The sequence below is a fragment of the Mastigoproctus giganteus genome, chromosome 1 (genome assembly GCF_048544385.1).
Source record: "Mastigoproctus giganteus isolate SK-2022 chromosome 1, ASM4854438v1, whole genome shotgun sequence".
NCBI classification, from domain to species: Eukaryota; Metazoa; Arthropoda; class Arachnida; order Uropygi; family Thelyphonidae; genus Mastigoproctus; species Mastigoproctus giganteus.
This window is the reverse complement of record NC_143575.1, coordinates 97,890,235-97,911,715: the sequence shown is the minus strand read 5'-3', so window position 1 is coordinate 97,911,715 and position 21,481 is coordinate 97,890,235. Positions and strand designations below refer to the sequence as shown.

The 21,481-nt window shown below is 37.7% G+C and overlaps 1 protein-coding gene across 1 annotated transcript in view; it reads right to left on the bottom strand.

Annotated features, from left to right (window-relative positions):
• The window catches only part of LOC150091031 (uncharacterized), a 556,951-nt gene that overhangs the window by 53,979 nt on the left and 481,491 nt on the right, over window positions 1-21,481 (bottom strand). Inside the window, 1 exon segment of the mRNA XM_090373962.1 lies at window positions 20,527-20,648. Coding sequence (XP_090230088.1) covers window positions 20,527-20,648 — 122 coding nt within the window.

The following is a 21,481-nucleotide window of genomic DNA, read 5'->3' as shown; positions in this document are numbered from 1 at the left end:
AAAACTTTGGGAAGTGCATTATGGCCACAGAAGCCAATGTGCCAACAACTAACAAAAAAAAAAAAAAAAACACACTGCTGCCACTTATTCTCTTAGTTGGCACCACGATAACGGTCAAAATAAAATTTTCTGTTTTCAAACTTTGAATAATTTCAAGTCTTTGTTTAACTGAAAGCGCAACTCTTTTGTGTTTACCCATCGTGATTTCTAACCAAAAAAAATTCCAACATCCCTGACAAATAACGAAACAAAATTTGTCCTTTTTGTGGTGTGATGTAACATAACAATCGACACAATGCACTAAAACAAACTAAACATTTGGTCTCTTTTTTTTTTTTCTTTTTTTTTTGAGCAGCAGGTGTGAAGACAAGATAATAGGTATACTAATCTCCCAATGATGACTTATAATGCCACTTCTTGTCACTTATTTATGACTTGAAAAATATCTGTTTATACGTAGTACTTGAATTTTATGATTTCTGATTGATTGTTGTTTTTTTTTATATATATATGTATATTAATTCTGTGGCTCACTTACTGCATTTTGTATAAAAATATTACAATATCTTTTTATGTCCAAAACATCCCTATTTTATTTCTCAAATTTCTTTTACATAAATAAGGTTCTATTTTCACCCATAATATAGTCCTCTTTGAATTTTGTAGAAAGAGATCATTAATAAAAATAATTCTTTTAATCCACTTTTCTGGCTCAACAAAACCTTCCAGATTAAATACAGTATTAATAATTGTGGTGACCAAACTCAAGCCAACCTCAGAAATTTGACAGTCAAAATATATATAAATAAATAAATCACTGATTCCTGATTCTTATCCAGGAACTTTTTATTTATTATTATTATTTATTTATTTCTTTTCTGAAGGCAGTCCCAGACCAGCCTATGGCAACCCTGCTCTGTGTATGTGAAGATACTGCACCCACCAAAACCAATTAATGCAGTTCTGAATATGTTTGTGAAATGATAAGCTTGGGATGCATTGTTTATACTGTGATCGGCCTTTTAGTCTAGTGGGTAGAAGAGTATACCACCCACTGGCTTCAGCTTGCCTCTGCTTCTGCAGAGGCAAGCTGCTGTTGTTATTTGGTTTTTAGGAGCATTAGCAACTAAGGCCATATTGGTCCAGGGATATGTGGTGGTCATTCCCTGACCTTTCCGCATCCTCCGTATTTGGTGGTCACGTGCTTGAACCCCAGTCTAATCAAGAAGTGTGTGCGATGCACTGCTGATCCTGCCCACCTGGCTACGGAGGCACCACAGAGGCAAGCCTGGAAACCAATGGGTGGATAGAAGTGTTCAAAATGTATCACATGCTGATAAATCCCACCTGTTATCCATGGAACAGGATCAAAACAAGCAGTCATCTGAAGAGAATCAGGTCAAGTCCAAGACTGCAAAAGATTGGTTAAGACCAATCTTGTGCAAAAATATCAGAGGTCATAGGATGATAAAGAAAAGTTTATTTCATAACTTTGCTAGGCAGTCTATACTTTGCTGGTAACATACATATATATATATAATGACTTCCTAACCTCATGAAATGATTTATGATAACATAATTTCTCAGATGTCAAAAAGTGTAATCAGCATTACCTTCACATGTGATTATGACAGCCAGCCTTTATTGGCCTTGGTTTTTGATTGGGAGTTTTTAAACTTTTTCTATGGAAACAATTAATTAACTAATTGTTAATTTCACTGTATAAACTGGATTATATGATGAAGTGTGCCTTTAATATGATCCTGTACATACAACACTTTTCAGCCTACTGAGTGAGTTGGTTTTTGCCAGTCACAGAGAGCAAACAAGAGGTGCTTAGCTCTGTGGGAGTATTCAGAGGATTGAAGGAAGACTGGATTAAGAGATCAGTACTCAAATTTTGTTTGTTTTTTCCGTAATTTGTTTAAATACCTTGTAAATTTAATTTCTGAGAGTTTATAAATTTTATTTCAGTAATTAATTTTGTGAAGTGATTTCTAGTAGTATATTTGTAAATTTTATTCTAGCCTTTTCTGATACTAATTCTACTAAGTTACATTCTTTTTGGTTATTTGTAGGCCTAAATTTTTAAGTTTAGTAGTTCATAAAGTTTTGGCAACTGCTTACTTAATTGCTGGGATATTTTGTTGATTTTAATTCTTGCCTTAATAATGGTTTTTACCAGTTCCACTTTGAATACTTCATCTGAGGTCATCATGACTTGTATGGAAATTTACAGAAAAAAAACCTGTCATATTAGGGAAACCTTACATGCCCATATGTATTTAAGAAAATATGTGCATAAAGCATAGGACTACGAATTTGAAATTTACTAATGATTTTTTTTTTAAGAGCATTAGCAACTAAGGCCATATTGCTCCAGGAATATGCGGTGGTCATTCCCTGACCATTCTGCATCCTCCATATTTGGTGGTCACGGGCTCGAACCCCGGTCTAATCAAGAAGCGTGTGCTATTTACTAATGAAAATTCAGTGTAAATACACAATATTTGGTTCATAGTGAACTCAAAAGTTGCTGAAATGGCATCAATTTAATTGTAACTCATACTCTGACTACCGTCACGAGTTGCCATGATATTACACTTCCTCGAATAAGTAACGCTTCACTAATAGAGAAGACTATTGTTACTTATTCTCGGCGGTTACCACCCAGGCGGCACCGTTTCAAGGTTTGTTGGCCTATCATCGATGGGCAGGTAGGTACCCTGGTGTTGCAATCATGACAATCCAGTTGCAAAGTATATTTCCACAATACGAGAGATGCCTGATGGTGTGAATAAGAAAGAATATACAGTAGAGCGTCAAAAATCGGAACAAGCCAGCATTTATTTTTTTTATGCTGGTGACACAAAATAATTACAGTAAGCAGTGATTATTGTGACCACATTGCAAATTGAATTTTGATTATATTAAATGGCAATTCTAATAAGCAAAAATTGGAAGGATATTATCCACAGGCTGTAAAAATTAAGATCTAAAACACAAATTAATACCCCTTTTTACCCTCCCTCTTCCCAATTTCAAAATTAAATGATACCTTAAAAAAAAAAAAAAATCGGAAGAATATTATCCACGGTTTAGCAAAATAAAAATAAAAATTTACGCTTACGACACAGCTTAATAAATATACATACGGTACTCACTAAACATAACACTTTGTATTCTGTTATTCAACACACTTTGTAATCTGATATTTCTGTTCACTGACATTTGGGGGTAGGCGGCTCCGTAGCCAGGTGGGAAGGAGCAGCAGTGCGTAGCACACACACTTCTTGATTAGATCGGGGTTCGAGCCCGTCACCACCAAATACGGAGGATGCGGAAGGGTCAGGGAATGACCACCACATATCCCGGAGCAATATGGCCTTAGTTGCTAATGCTCCTAAAAACCAAATAACAATAACAAGACATTTGGGGGGGGGGGCAGTTTTAAAATCTAAAACAGTAAAAAAAGATAAGCATCAATCAATAACAAAACGTGGTACACAGAAATTGCAATTAACAATATGTGTAAGTGAGATACGGAATACATGAACAGAGTTTTTACAGAATTTTATTTTACCTTGCTATAGTTTTCTTTGTTTTTTAAAAGGAAGTAGAAATTTTTACCAATTGAATCGAAGATTGAGATTTTAAACAGATTTTCAAATAGAGAAAGTGGGTCTTCATTATCAAAATTTTACGAGGTTGGAAAGTCGACCATAACAGACATTAAAAATGACAAGGAAAAATTTTAGTTTGCATTGAAATTTGACTGAGATGGGTGGGACAAAAAACTGTGAGAACAGCTAATCACCCATCCCTCAAAGGTGCCATTTATTTATGATTCACATACAGACAAAGTTTAGGAGAACCCATATCTGGATCTTTGTTGTGTGAAAAGGCTCTGGATTTACAAAAAAATTAGGCGGTCCCTCAGATTTTAAAGCCAGTATTTTTATTTCTAAACTTACTAAACTTTTTTTAGTCTCCAGAACCGTATAGAACAGTATTTTTGATAAGTTCAAAAATCCGAAAAAATCGGAAGTCCAAACTACCCCCAGTCTCAATTTAGTTCGGATTATCGACGCTGTGCTGTATTTAAGAAAATGTGTATAAAGCATAGGACTACGAATTAGAAATTCAATAATGAATGTTCAGTGTAGATGTACAATATTCTGTTCATAGTGAACACAAATGTAGTTGAAATGGCATCGATTTAATTGTATCTCATACTGTGACTACATTCACAACAAGTTGCCAATATTGCACTCCCTCGAATAAGTAACGCTTCACTAACAGAGAAGACTATTGTTATTTATTCTTGGAGGATACCAACACCCAGACAGCACCATTTCAAGCCTTGTTGGCCTATCATCGTTGGGCTGTGGATCTGCCAAAAATAAGAGAACCTACCTACCCACCCACTAATAATAGGCTAACAAGCCTTGAAATGGTGCCGTCTGGGTGTTGGTGTCTGCCAAGAATAAGTAACAATAGTCTTCTCTATTAGTGAAGCGTTACTTATTCGAAGTAGTGCAACATCATGGCAAATCACTGTGAAGGTAGTCACAATACAAGTGTGTGTGTGTGTGTGTGTGTGTGTGTGTGTGTGTGTGTGTGTGTGTGTGTGTGTGTGTGTGTGTGTGTGTGTGTGTGTGTGTGTGTGTGTGTGTGGTATGGGTGTTTATTGGCGCATTAGCTGCTATGGCTATAGTGCGCCTATTCGTAGCAATAATAAAAAATAATCCAGTTTAAATTAGTTTCAGTTCTGAAGCCTATTTATAAAAGATGATACACTCCAATTTGTTTTAAAAAGCAGAAAAGCTCGTTAACATTTGCGTCCTCTCCAATGATATGATGTAATATCAATGGTTCTCGACGATTAGCCAGATTTTGAAGTATTGCAGCTCAATGTTGTTGATACTGTGGACAGTCAATCAGAATGTGTTTGACTGTTAGATATTCTAAGCAGTGTGGACACTGAGGAGGATCATCGCCCATTAGTAGATGGAGGTGAGTCAGATGGGTGTGTCCTATTCTCATTCGTGTGAGTACCACTTCTTCCCACCGCACTGTCTGATTGCTGGAGTGCCAGAACTTTGGGTATTGTTTCAGCTGGAAAAGTTTGTTATTCGTTTGGTTATGCCATAATTCTGTCCCTGGCATGCTGCTTGAATTAAGATATTATAATCGGGCACTGGAATAGGGACAGAAGTGTGATCTGTCCCTATGATCACTTGGACTTTTGGCAGATATATCAGCCATTTCATTCCCTTTTATGCCTGAATGTGATGGAATCCAGCAAATCTTCACTAGTTGTTGACGATGATAAATCTGCAATAACAAACTGATTTTCATTACAATATGGTGATTCTTTTGAGATGTATTCTGCATTGCTTTAATTGAGCTGAGAGAGTCAGTATAAACTATATATTTTGCAGATGGATGTAGAGCCAAATTTTCTAGAGCTAACTGTATTGCATACAGTTCTGCTGAAAAGTTGCTATACTCAGGTGGAAGAGAAGCTGATATGATGGCAGAGGGAAACACTGCTGCTGCTCCAACAGTTGACAGAGATTTGGAACCATCCGTATATATCGGCAAGAAGTCGGCATAGGTTTGAATATGGTTAGCATGGAGTTGTTGCACATTCACTGTCGGTAGGCAATTCTTTCCCCATTGAAGAAAATAGGTATCAGAGGTCAGTTGAGGAAAGGTGGTCCATGGAGGATGAGAGTAATTCTTTATCTGTTGCCTATTGCGGAGAGGAACATTCCAGTTCTGTGATAATTCAAGGAGCCGTAGGCCAGCTGGTTGGATTTTACTTGGTTTATTTCTATAGAGATTAACTAGTGGTTGATTAAAAAGGTATGGCTGAGTAGGATGCGAAAGGCAAGTCTGTATTTTGGCAGCATATTTAAGTAGTAACATTTTTCTACGAAGATGCAAAGGGGGCTCATTAGCTTCAATGTATAGACTCTGAGTTGGAGATGTCCTGTATGCACCAATTGCAATCCGCAGTGCATTATGTTGAATAGGATCCAGCCAGCGTAGCACACTCCTTCGGGCAGAATCATAAACTGGAGCACCATAATCTAGACGGGATCTAATCAGTGCTCTATATAAGAGCAGCAAAGTTGTACGATCCGCTCCCCAAGAGAGGGCAGATAAAGCTCTTAGCATGTTGATCTTTTTAAGACAGGCAGTACGTATTAATTTAACATGCTCAAAGAAGTTGAGCTTACTGTCCAGGATTAGTCCCAAGAATTTCATATTTCTGGCAATCGGAATGGTGGAATTTGAAATCCAAAGTTCAGGATCTGCATGCAATTTGCGTTGACAGCAAAAGTGGATCGCAACTGTTTTCTGTTGGGAAAGACGATATCCATTGAGCTCAGCCCAATTTTGAACTTTATTGAGGGACATCTGCAATTGCCTTTCGATAGATCTCATGTTCTGAGAATGGCAAGAAATAGCGAGATCGTCAGCATACAGGTAAGCCTCTACAGTATTTGGGAGTACTTTTGTAATGGAATCAATTTTAAGGGCAAACAAGGTTGCACTCAAAACTGATCCTTGCGGTACTCCTTCTTCCTGCGAGAATGTTGCAGAAAGGGAATTTTGATATCTCACCTGGAAAGATCGGCTCTTGAGGAAGTTCCTAATATATATGGGTAGGTTGCCTCGTAGACCAAGATTATATAGGTCACTGAGAATGCCATACCGCCAGGTAGTATCAAATGCCTTCTCTATATCAATGGAGACCATGACAAGGTGTTCATTTTTCACAAAGGCATTGCGAATTTCAGATTTCGCCTTGATCATCAGATCTAGGGATGACCTGTTTTTGCGAAAGCCATGTTGACAATTACTCAGTAGATGTTGAGTTTCAATGATCCAAGTCAGTCGACTATGGATCATTTTTTCAAGAATTTTACCAAGGCAACTTGACAGAGATATTGGTCTGTAACTATTAGAACTGGAGGGATCTTTTGCAGGTTTCAAAAACGCCAAAACTGTAGCATGGTGCCAAGAGGTTGGATAAATATTTTTCAGGAAGATCCGGTTAAAAAAGATTAGAAGCAGTTGTAGGTTTTTCTCATCGAGATGCTGCAACATGACATAATATATGCCATCTGGCCCAGAGGCACTGTTTCTTGTTGTTCTGATGGCCTGTAAAAGTTCACATATTGCAGAGGCTGATTATATGGAAGTGACAGTGAGGTTCGAAAGTTGATAGGTCTCTGTTTGTTGGCGGTCTTAATTTTCTGGAATTTTGGAGTGTAGTTTGATGCAGCCGATATTTGAGCAAAGGTTTTGTCCAAGGCGAGCAGAGAGTTCTTGCCCATTGCAGGAGAGAATTGGGGAAGGAACAGCTGGAAACTTCTCAGAAAGCTGCCTAATTTTTTTCCATATTAGTCTGGAGTCAGTGTTTCTATTGATAGTTGATGCGAACCTAGTCCAAGAATCTTTCTTGGCCTGCTTTTGAATGTAACGCACCTTTGCCCTTAGTTTCTTGTAGCTAATTAGATTAGCTGTGGTTGGAGATCGACGGAATAAATTAAATGCTTTATTTTTTTCCTTCTTTGCTTTTGTGCACTCTTCGTTCCACCAGTAGTTGAAATGCCGTCAGGACGGGGGATTTGATAACGGAGTTGAGTAATTAGTTGCAACTAAAAGGCGGGATGTAATATAATCAGTAACTTCATCTATGGGCTGTAGTTGAATAGTTTTTTTGTCAAGAGTGATTGCTGACTGAAATTTCGCCCAATTGGCTTTAGAGAATTTCCATTTCCTGCAGGGCTGTTGTAATTGTGGTTGTGTAGTCAACAGATTACAGACAATTGGAAAATGATCACTGCCCATGGGATCATCCAGAGTGGACCATTGCATAACTGAAAACAGTATTGGGGAGCAAATCGATAGGTCAATGGCAGAAGTCTGTCCACTGGGTAACTGTATATGGGTGTGCGAGCCACTGTTAAGAAGAGTGAGGTTTTCTTTTTCCAGTAAAGTTTCAATCAGTCGGCCGCGTCTGTCTAATTTAGATGAACCCCATAAAGAGTGGTGGCCATTGAAATCCCCTAGCAGGCAGATAGGGGAGGGTAGCTGTAATAAAAGTTCTTTAAGATCATTATAAGAGTAAGTATGATTTGGTGGGAGATAAACTGAGACTAGAGTTAATGCAGTCTGAGTAATCAGACGCACAGTGACAGCTTCGATTTGGGTTTGGAGAGTGATTTGCCTAGCTGGAATCCTTGTACTAATTAATATAGCTATACCACCACGAGCAGAATCGGATGTATTCCGATCTCGTCTATAGACTGAATAGTTTTTTATGGAAATGGAAATTTGAGTAGTTAAATAGGTTTCTTGCAGGCAGAAAACAACTGGAGAGTAGCGATTAATTAAGTGACGGATGTCGTCAATGTTTCCACGAAAGCCTCTGCAATTCCATTGCAAGATGTTAGGCATTACTTGAATTTAGAAGAAGAAGCTGTACCTGACGTGCTGTCTTATGGCATTCTGGCTTTGGTTTGTCTCTTTTTGGAAAGGAAGGATGACCAGTGTCCATCTCTTCTGCAAATATTTCCAGAATTGGATCTTCCTGTTTGGATGGGTACTCTGCCTCCATCGAAGAAGTTGAAGTTGTTTGTAGTAGTGGCATTCACTGGCGGAGATTGAGATTTTGCTGGTATTGTGAGAGGAGTATTATTTGCTTGGTCTGAGTGCTTAACGGGACTGGACTGTTGCTGAGAGAGGACAGCTCAAGCCCAGTCAGAGATGGAAGTGTTTGAAGGTTAGGTTAGGTTAGTTCTAAGGCTCGTACTGAAGAGAAATTTGGATAACAGGTACAATAAAGAATGCAATCGCCATTTATTGAGAGAAAAAAAAATTAGTTACAAAATTTGTCACTGTATGCACGTATCTATTTTAGTTACGATTATGCAAATAATGTAAGTTATTTGCATAATCGTAAGTCATTGCCAAAACACCACTACTCAGCTCTACTGTACAGTATAAAAGCAAAGCAGTCTCTTCAAAATCGTATAGTAGATGTTTGCCTGCAATACAGCAGCAATGCCAACAACGTTGCAGGAAAAGGCACTATTAGTGAAGCTGTACTATCAGAACAGCAACAATGCAGCTGCGGCTATCAGAGAATTCCGGCATCAGAAGCGCATAAGCCGTGGACCTCTGACTGCCTGTGCTGTCCGCAAAATGATTGCAAAATTTGAAGCAACAGGACATCTTGGTGTTCAACCAGGTAGAGGTCAAAAACGAGTGGACAATTCTAGTGTTGAAGATGTGGCTATGGCTGTCGTGGATTTATCAAGTCAATCTCCATGTGGTAGCACAAGTGTGCCAGCTGTTTCTCGTGAAGTGGACATACCGTATTTCACTGTAAGGCTAGTAATGTGTCAGGCATTGTAGTACTATCCTTACAAGATGCACATGCTACAGCAGCTAAAGCACAGTGTTGCAGATATTCGTTTCACATATGCACTTCTGTTTCTGGCGCGAATGACAGTGGATATCATTTTGCCATGGAACATCTTTTGGAGTGATGAAGCCCACTTCTGCTTAAATGGACAAGTGAATATGCACAACTGTCGCATTTGGGCAACAGAAAACCCTCAAGTTATCCAAGAGTTCCTGTTGCATTCTCCAAAAGTGACACTGTGGCGTTGATTTACGGCGACATTTTTCGTGATTGGGCCATATTTTTTGAACAGTTAACACCGACTGGACCCCACACCTGTTCCATCACTGGACAGCAATATTATGAAATGTTGGTAAGTTTTGCAATACCACAGCTGCAACAACGTGGGTGCCTTCAGGATACCATATTCATGCAAGATGGTGGGCCACCCCACATCCACCGTTGTGTCCAAAGATTGCTATGGCAACACTTTACAGATGAATGGGTCATCAGTCATTGTTTCCAGCCATCTTGGCCACTCCAATCACCGGACCTCATCCCATGCAACTTCTGGTTGTGGGGTTTTTTGAAAAACCAGGTGTATCAGGAAGGATGTCAAACTCTGGCAGATCTGAAGGACAGCATTAGACGTCATGTGCTGGCTATTCCAGTTGACATGTTACGTTCTACTGTAGAAAATGCTGTTCTTTGAATGGAAACTGTTGTTGACCAAAATGGAGGACATATTGGACAATTGTAGTGCTGTTCAAGTGATTTGTATTGCCACAGCATCATATAGTGACAAATTTTGTAACTAGATTTTTTTTTTTTTTTTCCAATAAATGGCGAGTGCATTCTTTATTGTACCTGTTTTCCAAATCTCTCTTTAGTATGAGCCTTAGAACTTGCTCCAGAGCCCTCTACATAAGGATACTTTAATTTTAACAACTCTGTACTTCACAACTGGACTCTCATGACTGCAACACCAGGCACAGCCGCTGCAAGTGGGTAGGTGATAGGTGAGGTAAGTGTTGCTTACAGGCGGTAGTTCAGGAGGACGCCAAAAATTTTTTTGCCATATGCAAGTCGGACTACTGTTTAACAAACTTCTTTATAGGGAAATGTTCTATTTAGCAATTTTTTTGAATTCCCCTTAGTAATTACATTTAAAATAGTTTTCATAGAACAAAGAAAATTTCCATATAACGAACAGATTACGAGAGACCTAACTGGTAATGCACTGTTCGCACCTCTGGCCTTCAGGCAATTAGTGCTGCTACTAAGCATGAATTAAGAGCCAAAGGGTTACCAGTCTGCAACTGAGGGGTACTTGGAAAACCTATCCAACTGCTTGCACCACATACCCAGAAGTTGTGCTGGTCAACTGATTGGTTATCGTTAACCAGTATTCAACACGGCAGTCAAATAATTCATTTGAAATAAATACAGTACATGAAACTGCAGACTTATGTTAATTTGCTTATTATTTGAATCCATGTTTGATATTTATATTTTGCAGGGTTATATCCAGAACAGGGCTATAACCCTGTACTTCGGCCAGAAAGAGAGGAAGAATTCAGTGACAGGATGTGAAGGCACCTCCCGCTCACTGCTTTCCTCCTCTCCTGCATGTTACCGGGGGATGCCATGTGATATCACAATATGTCAGAGCTGAAATGATGAAAAAGAAACGGAAATTTTCTTAAAAAACGGCTAACAAAAATGAACAACATATACAACCACTAAATCTATCCCTTCCGTACATCACTATTACAAGGCGATTTCACGTGTGTTAACAATGAGAATTGCTCCTGCACGTCAACAGAAATGCTTCATTGTTCTGAGAGCTGCTGACCCCGTGTATAGGACAACCCCCCCCCCTCCAAGTCAAAATTAAATTGCAAAGTAGGACAAAACCCCTTCGGACAAATAATAATACAAAATGTTTAAACCATAATTTTTATTCTTATTATAGTATTTATAGTTCTTTAAGAACGAACACTTCTCTGAGAACATTTTGTGTTATTATTTGTCCGGGGGGGGGGGGGGGATTTTGTCCTACTTCGCACTTTAATTGAGGGGATTTCATCCAGACCTAGCTGCCCCCACATCCCTGCTAGTATAAAGAGACCTGATACTAAAAACTTGTACAATTACTGCGAAAAACACCAAATCGTCCAGGGACAACTTGGGGGGGGGGGAATCAGGAATGCATAATTTACCTCATTATGCATTCCTGATTGTTTGATTGGATGCAGGAAATGCGAACTCAGCTTATCAGTCCTTGCATCCACACTCATACACCATTCAATTACAGCCTTACATCCATCCTTTTGCAAACAGAACAACAGCACGATAATTTCGCATTTCCTGCATCCAATTAAAGAATCAGGAATGCATAATGAGGCAAATTACGCATTCTCAATAATCAGCCAATCGCAGAACTCGACCAGACAATCACTCCGTTCTTCTGTCACACCCACAACAGAGATACCCATATCCTGTAGTTCAGCCAGAATAATATATATACTATTTTTAGGAAGGTAGTGTATAGCATTCAGGGAATCTTCAAAAGATTTATATTAAAATGATAATGGTAACTTTTTAGAACTTAGTGAAACAATTGCTAAATTTGATTCAGTTATGGCAAAAAATATTTCCCGTATTCAGAAATCTAAATTGAAAAATATCGTGCATTATTTGGGTGATCAAATACAAAATGAAATTAATGAAATAATTTCACAAAACATTGAAGATAAAATACTAGAAATTACTAGAGAAACTAAATTTTATAGAAAATTTTGCTATAATCACTGAAGACGAAAATAAAGATATGAATACAAGGAAACATGCTAAATCAATAGCCTTAAAAATAAAATCTTATAAATTTCTTTGTTGGATTATAATTTGCCATGATATTTTAAATAAAATTAATCCGGTAGGTAAAATGCTCAAAAAAAAGAAAAAAAAAAGAAAAAAAAAATGGATTCTGATATACGTGAATCTTTTTGAATGTCTACAAAATATCATGGAATTTTTTTTAAAAAAATAGAACAGAGGAAGAAGCCCAAAAAATATGGCTACTATCATTGGCATGGAATTAAAAATTTGCAGATAAAGGAACCACTAGGTAGCAGTGATCAGAGTGTACTGATGTAGGATTTACTTAAAGATGTAATTACCATCAGGGGTAAAGGAAAGGGTTTTTGCTTCCGTAAAGGTGAGTACAGTGGTCTCAGACAGTTTTTAAATTCTGTACAGCGGGATCAACTGACGATGTTACCAACAATAAATTCTAAGTGCAGGAAGCATTCAAGGAATTAATCATGGAAGCTACTAAAAGTTTCATACCTATTAAGAAATATTGTTCAAGGTTTAGGCCTAAATGGTTATCTAATGAACTAAAGAGACTCGTAACAGAGAAGAAAAATGCATGGGATGCATATAAATTATCAAGTGACTCAGAAGCCTTTGGCATATATAAGCTAATCTGTAATCAGGTCACAAAAGAGGTTCGGCAGGCGAAGGCAGATTACGAGAAATCCTTGGCAAAAGATGCTAAGAAAAACAGCAAGGATTTCTTTACTTATATAAACTCTAAAAGGAAGGGGATGAATCTGATTGGTCCACTTGACATTGATGGTTCGACTGTTGATGATCCTGCTCAGATAGCAAACAAACTGAATGAGTATTTTGCATCTACATTCACACACGAGGAATTATTAAGGTTTGAAAATGGCAGAAGGTTATCAAATTGTAGCAGGATACTTAATGATTTTGTAATAACTGAGAGTAAAGTGGAGGAGAAATTGTTGAAGTTAAACAAGAAAAGCACCTGGGGTGGATGGGATCTATCCAGTTATATTAAAGGAGGCAGCAAAGCAACTTTGTCACAACATTATGACTAAGCAAATTCTTAGCCATAATTATGAGAGCATCCTTGGACTCAGGGGAGGTTCCCACGGACTGGAGATGTGCAAATGTATCCCCAATTCACAAAGGGGGATCGAAGGGTGACACGAGTAATTACAGACCAGTTAGTTTAACTTCTGTTCCGGGTAAAATAATGGAGTCACTGGTTAAAGATGCATTGCAGGATCATCTAGACAAGACTGCAGCAATAATTCAGACACAGCATGGGTTTGTTAAGGGAAAGTCTTGTCTGACAAATTTGATTGTTTATTATGATGTGGTTACAAAGGAACTGGATGCAAAAAATAAATTTGATATCATATATTTGGATTTCAGGAAAGCTTTTGACACTGTTGCGCATGGAAGACTATTGTACAAATTGGAGCAGAATGGTATTAAGGGTAAGTTGCTACAATGGATAAAGGGATGGTTAAGCAGGAGAAGACAGAGGGTGGCAATCAATGGGTGCTGCTCTTCGTGGACTAATGTTATTAGTGGAGTCCCACAGGGTTCGGTGTTGGGTCCACTGTTGTTTTGTATATTTATCAATGATAATGATGAAGGTATATTAGGCTTAATGTCGAAGTTTGCAGATGATACAAAGGTTGCCAGGGTTGTTAATGACAGTAATGGCAGTGTGCTACTGCAACAGGATCTAGATAATTTGGGCAGATGGGTTAAGAAGTGGCAACTGATATGGGTAGAAGTGATACTGCATATGGGTAGAAGTAACCCCAGAGAAATGTAACAACTGTGTGGTACTACACTTAAGGTGGTAGAAAATGAAAAAGATCTGGGAGTAATTGTGCAGTCAGATATGAAGTTTTCTGAGCAATGCAGACAGGCTGCCAGGGCAGCCTGTCTGCCATGGGGTTTTGTCAATGATATATAGGAATTTTGCTAGCAGGGAGAAGGAGGTGATTGTCCCTCTGTATAAGGCAATGGTCACGCCACACCTTGAGTACTGCGTACAGGTCTGGAGGCCTCATTTTAGGAAGGATGTAGATTAACTTGAGCATGTACAGAGAAGGGCAACAAAATTGGTGAGGGAAATGAAGGGATCCTCTTACCAAGAGAGGCTTAAGTTCTGCAAATTGCGGTGGCTGGAGACTAGGCACCTGCGCGGTGATCTGATTGAGGTGTATAAGGCCTTGAATGGGTTGAGCACGCTGAATTCTGATGGGATCCTTCCGCTTGTTCAGATTACGAACCTAAGGGGGCATAAATTCAAATTAAGAAAGGACAGATGTAGAATAGATGTGCAGAAATTTGCCTTTAACCAGCAGGTAGTTAATTGCTGGAACAAACTTCCATCTGTCGTTGTGGAAGTTGATAGGTTGAATAAATTTAAGGAGGAACTGGATAGGCATTTGGAGGGAATGGTGTGATTTTTTTTTTTTTTTTTTGGCTGATGCTGCATAAGCTCATACGCTTGCTTTCTTGCATCACATGCCACTACTACTACTACTTTCAAAATTAATCTTTTCTTTTAAAGGACACAACAATTTACTCCTTAACTGAAATAACACGGAGAAATATTTAAAAGTTTTATATTTCTGAATTTAAAAAAAAAAAAAAAAAAAAGGCCCTTTTTTTCAATTTATTAAATCATTGTAAAATTTACATATTAAAATTAGTTACACTTATCATAATGAGTCCGATATTGATGGTTTAACATTATCTTAGAGTACTTCAAATTTATATTAAAGACAATATTACCAGAGGCATATTGCTAAAATGTCGTAAAAAAAATATTACTGGAACGCTCGTTCTCCAGAAGACTATATGATAACGCCACATCACCTGTACAGTAACTGAATCAGACTTCAGACTCATGGTTCACAGAACAACCAGTTCTAGTGTTCAGCACAGGGCGAATCAAAATGCAGCATTCACACACATCATAGTATCTCATTCATTGGATCTCTTTATCTAACACATTGTACTTTAGTAAGAAACATTCAAGTTTCATTGCAAAATTTATATTTTTGTTTTTAAATAAATTTTTAAAAAAAATTGATGAATTTTAAAGATTACTATTAATATATATTTTTAGTAGCAATGGGTAAAATAGATATTTCTCCCTCCCCTTTGATTATGCCATTGTTTCATAATATTGGGTGTATAAATTTAATGATTTTCTATTATGATATTTGGAAAAAAGTACCGGAACATTGTTCCGGCCCAAATACACCACTGAATATTACTCCATTTGAAGTTTCACAACATATTTTTAAAAATGATTTTACAGATACTTTTCCAAATGTAGCAGTTGCTTTAAGAATTTTTCTAACTTTACCAATTTCAGCTGCCCCAGTTGAATGAGGTTTTTCAAAATTAAAATTAATCAAATTATTTACGATCGACAATGTCTCAATAACGACTCTTTAATTAGGCAATAATTTCAATAGAAAATGATCATTTGGAAAATATAAACATAAATGAAATTATTAATAAATTCACACATTTTAAAGCAAGGAAACAATTTTTTTTTAACATTATAATTTTACTTTTATTTTACTATTGTGGGTACGATTACTGTGATTTAGAATTTAAAGTTCATTTCCATAATTTCATAGTGATTTTGTTATTTCTGTTTGTTTCATTATATTATATGTGAGACATGTTGTAATTCTTTTCTTTTTCAATAAATTAATAATTATTTATGCCTTATTTTATTTTTTTAATCCAAATATTTTGGGGCGGCAAATTTGATTTTGCTTACTGGCAGCACATGGGTTGCAGCAGGCCCTGAAACCAGGGTACCTACCAGCCTACCAATGATAGACCAACAAGCCTTGAAACGGTGCTGTCTAGGTGGTGGTATCTGCTAAGAATAAGTAAAAATAATCTTCTCTATTAGCAAAGCATTACTTATTCGAGGGAGTGCAATATTGTGGCAACTTGTTGTGAAGATAGTCACAATATGAGATACAATTAAATCAATGCCATTTCAACTACTTTCAAGTTCACTACAAACAAAATATTGTGTATCTACACTGAACATTCATTAATGCCCATATGTATTATGTCTATAAATTGTATGTTCTCTGGTTGAATTGCCTATTTGAATGGATGAAAAACCGGAGTTTCTAGAGGAGAGACCTTGATATCTATGCCTGAAACTGACTAAGTCAGCCATAAAATGAAAAAATCCCATAAAGGTTTCTCACGTCACTGTAGGAATTTGAACCCTGCCCTTTTTTCCACCTGGTGTTGGAAGGATATTGATTACAACCATTGTGCTTTCCACACAGACAGATGGAAATGGACACGGGCAATTCTCATACCAGATATGTGTGTATATCTGGGGCATGTATTCAAAGTCCAATCTAGCAGATAGAGAATTTTTTTATCATGGATAGGTTCTGATGAAAGCATTCCCCTCCCCTTGCTTATCACTTACATCTCATAAATTTTTAGCATTAGCAAAGGCACATGATGCAAGAAAGCAAGCTTATATAGCATCATCCAAAAAAAACCCCCTTATTTTACCCATCCACTCGTTCCAAATGTTTGTCAAGTTCTGCCTTAAATCTATTTAAGCTATCAACTTCTACAAGGACAGATGGAAGTTTGCTCCAGCAATCAACCACCCACTGGCTAAAGGCAAACTTCTGCACGTCTATCCTACAACCGTCTTTCCTCAATTTGAATTTATGCCCTCTCAGGCGATTATTCTGGGCAAGAGGAAGAATCCCATCCGCATTGAGCAGGCTCAAACCATTCAAGGCTTTATACACCTCAACCAGATCACCTCGCAGGTGCCTAGTCTCCTGACACTGTAGTTTGCAAAACTTAAGCCTTTCTTCATAAAACCAACCCTTTGTTCCATTCACTAATCTTGTTGCCCTTCTCTGTACTCATTCCAACAGCTCTACATCCTTCTTAAAATGAGGCCTCCAGACCTGTATACAGAACTCAAGGTGTAGCCTGACCATTGCCTTATATAAGGAGATAATCACCTCCTTATACCTGTATATCATTGACAAGACACCATGAGCTAGTCTTGCAGACCGTCTGCACTGCTCAGAAAACTTCATATCTGTCTGCACAATTACCCCCTAGGTCCTTTTCATTCTCTACCACTGTCAGTGTGATACCACAGAGTTGATACGTTACTCCGGGATCACTGCTTCCCATAGGTAGTACTTTACATTTGTCAATGTTAAACTTCATTTGCCACCTCTCAGCCCATCTGCTCAAGTTTTCTAGATCCCGTTGCAGCAATGTATTGTCATTAGTGTCCTTAACAACCGTGCCAACCTTTCTTTCGTCTGCAAACTTGGACATTAAGCCTGATATACCATCATCAATATCATTTATAAATACAGAAAACAACAATGGACGCAACACTGAACCCTGAGGGACTCCACTAATAACATTAGTCCACGAAGAGCAGTGCCCATTGTTTACCACTCTCTGTCTTCTCCCACTCAACCATCCCTTTATCCATTGTAGCAACTTATCCTTAATGCCACACTGCACCAATTTGTGCAGCAGTCTTCCATGTGCAACAGTATCAAAGGCTTTTTTAAGATCAAAATATATGATATCAAAGTTATTCTTTGCATCCAGTTCCTTTGTGACTACATCATAGTATCCAATCAAATTAGTCAGCCAACACTTCCCCTTAACAAACCCATGCTGTGTCTGAGCTATAACGGAAGTCTTGTCTAGATGATCCTGCAATGCTTCTTTAAACCTTTGCCTGTGCACATATATTTCGCATGTACTAAGCCGTACATTTGTTTGAAATAGTTACTTTTTATCATGTTGCATGGCTCTATAGAGTATTTTTTTACTTATCTAGTAGGTCAGGGTACATGTAACGGACCAAGGATATGCAAAGATGTGTGCATACCATATGATGCACTATTCCTGTCTAACTTTTGCAATGGCACTCAATTTGTAATATTACTCAACAATTAAGAATATTTTCTGAACAGTTACCACCATGATTATGCATGCAAGACCAAATACGGAGGAAGCAGAAAGGTCAGGGAATGACCACCGCATATCCCGGAGCATTAGCATTAGTAGAGGCATATGATACAAGAAAGCAAGCTTATGCAGCATTTGCCAAAAAAAAAAAAAAAACTTCCACTTCAACCCTCCGTTTGTTCGAAATACCTGTACAGGTGAGCCTTAAATTTATTTAGGCTATCAACTTCCACAACAAGGGATGGAAGTCTGTTCCACCAACCAACTACCCGCTCGCTAAAGGCAAATTTCCGCACAGCTATCCTACATCTGTCTTTCCTCAATTTGAATTTATGCCCTCTCAGGTGATTATTCTGAGCAACAGGCAGAATCCCATCAGCATTGAGCATGCTCAAACTATTCAAGGCTTTATACACCTCTATCAGATCACCTCGCCGGTGCCTAGTTTCCAGATACTGTAATTTGCAAAACTTAAGCCTTTCTTCATAAGAGCAACCCTTTGTTCCATTCACTAATCTTGTTGCCCTTCTCTGTACACATTCCAGCAGCTCTATATCCTTCTTGAAACGAGGCCTCCAGACCGGTATACAGTACTCAAGGTGTGGCCTGACCATTGCCTTATACAAGATAATAATCACCTCCTTATCCCTGCTAGAAAAATTCCTGTATATCATTGACAATACTCCATGAGCTACTCTTGCAGCCCGTCTGCACTGCTCAGAGAACTTCATATCTGCCTGCACAATTACCCCCAGGTCCTTTTCATTCTCTACCACTGTCAGTGTAGTACCAAGAGTTGATACGTTGCTCTGGGATTGCTGTTTCCCATATGTACATTTGTCAATGTTAAACTTCATTTGCCACCTCTCCGCCCATCTGCTCAACCTTTCCAGATCTTGTTGCAGCAGCATAGCATCAGTAGTGTCCTTAACAACCCTGCCAACCTTTGTATCGTCTGCAAACTTGGACATTAAGCTTGATATACCATCATCAATATTATTTATAAATACAGAAAACAATAATGGATCCAACACTGAACCCTGAGGGACTCCACTAATAACATTAGTCCACGATGTGAAGTGTCCATTGATTACCACTCTCTGTCTTATCCCCCTCAACCACCCCTTTATCCATAGCAGCAATTTGCCTCCAATGCCACACTGCTCCAATTTGTGCAGCAGTCTTCCATGTGTAACAGTATCAAAAGCCTTTCTAAGATCCAAGTATATAATATCAAATTTATTCCTGCATCTAGTTCTTTTGTGACTGCATCATTGTATCCAATCAAATTGGTCAGGCAAGACTTCCCCTTAACAAAACAATGCTGTGTCCGAGCTATAACTGAAATCTTGTCTAGATGATCCTGCAGTGCTTCTTTAACCAGTGCCTCCATTAATTTTTCTGGAACAGAAGTTAAACTCACAGGTGTATAATTACTTGTGTCAGCCTTTGATCCTCCTTTCTGAATTGGGGTCACATTTGCACATCTCCAGTCTATCGGTACGTCCCCTGAGTCCAAGGAAGCTCTCATAATTATGGCTAAGGGTTTGCTTACTTCCTTTGCTGGCTCCTTTAATATAACTGGATAGATCCCATCCTCCCCAGGTGCCTTTCTTGTGTTTATCTTCAACAATTTCTCCTCCACTTTACTCTCAGTTATTACAAGATTATCTAGCTTACTGCCAATGTTGAATACACCTCTGGCATTCCCCTCACTGAATAACTCCTCATGTGTGAATGTTGATGCAAAATATTCAATTAGTTTGTTAGCTACCTGAGCAGGATCATCAACGGTTGAAGCATTGATATCAAGTGGACCAATCTGATTCATCCCCTTCCTTCTAGAGTTTACATAAGTAAAGAACTCTTTGCTGTTTTTCTTTGCATCCCTTGCCAAAGATTTCTCGTAATCTGCCTTCGCCTGCCTAACCTCCTTTGTAACTTGGTTACAGACCAACTTATATCTATCATAGGCTTCTGTGTCACGTGTTAATTTATATGTATCCCATGCATTTTTCTTCTCATATGGCCTTAGTTGCTAATGCTCCTAAAAACCAAATGGCAAACATCAACAAACAAACAAACATGCAAGTGATATAGGATGCCACCGGTTTTAAGCTTCCAACTTACATGTCAAACAAATTAAACGTTAAACGTTGGGATGCATCCAACTGTAGGTTCAATAACTATAAATAAATCCAGAACACAAATACAACTTCTGAATGCCCAGTTAAACAACTTACCTCTGGATTAATAAATAAATCATACTTTTCATCTTTTTCAAGGAATAGCAGTTTGTTTGATGTATCCCTTGCCCAAAGAAGAAGGCTTTCCACAAGGTATTCATGATCTTCATAAATACGTTCTAAAAAATTGCATAAAATAAAAAAATTAATGTTATTTAAAATTAATAAGAGTTAAAGTACACAATAAGAAAGTAAACCCTTTAAAATGCAGAACACTCACGGGGAAAGCAAGAGATACTGGATTTTAAAATTTACTAGATTTTAGAAAGGTATACCTTAATTTATTACTCATTTATTTCAATTAATTGAACTGCGACTTTTTTGTGTTTGAATGTTAAAGTAATAAAACCATTTATGAAAAGTTTTAACATCTTTTTTAAAAGTTTTTCCTTTCAAACTCACACCTGGAATAACTTTTGTTACAATTCATGGTAATATATTTTTCAAAGTGATCCGTTGTAAATTTGTGGCATTTATTGTCCAAGATAATTTTATACACAGAGAATGACCTCTTTACTTCTATGGAAGTGACCGGATTGTATTTAAAAATGTGAAATGAAGTTCACTTCCTTTCCCATTTATGAATTCATCTATTTTTTTTAAATAGTGTGAAATCCTGAGTTCTTTTCTAAAACATTATTGTATTTTCTTCTAAGCATCCAGGCAGAGTTGAAATTCACAATTCAACTTTTTACATCTCTCCAACTGCACTTCTCAAAAAAAGTCTCCCATGTTTCAAGTTTGTTTATATAACTAGGTAAAGAGCTGAAATGGGTTCGGATGAACAATAAATGTTTTCTAGCTAGAGAATCAGAAAGCATTGCCATTAGCACTAGCAATAGCCGCTGAATGCATATTATCTAAAGAATGAATAAATTCTTTTATAGAATCAAAATTTTTAGCATAAGACAATGCAGCTTGTAATCACATTCCCCTTCTTGTGAGAACAGGA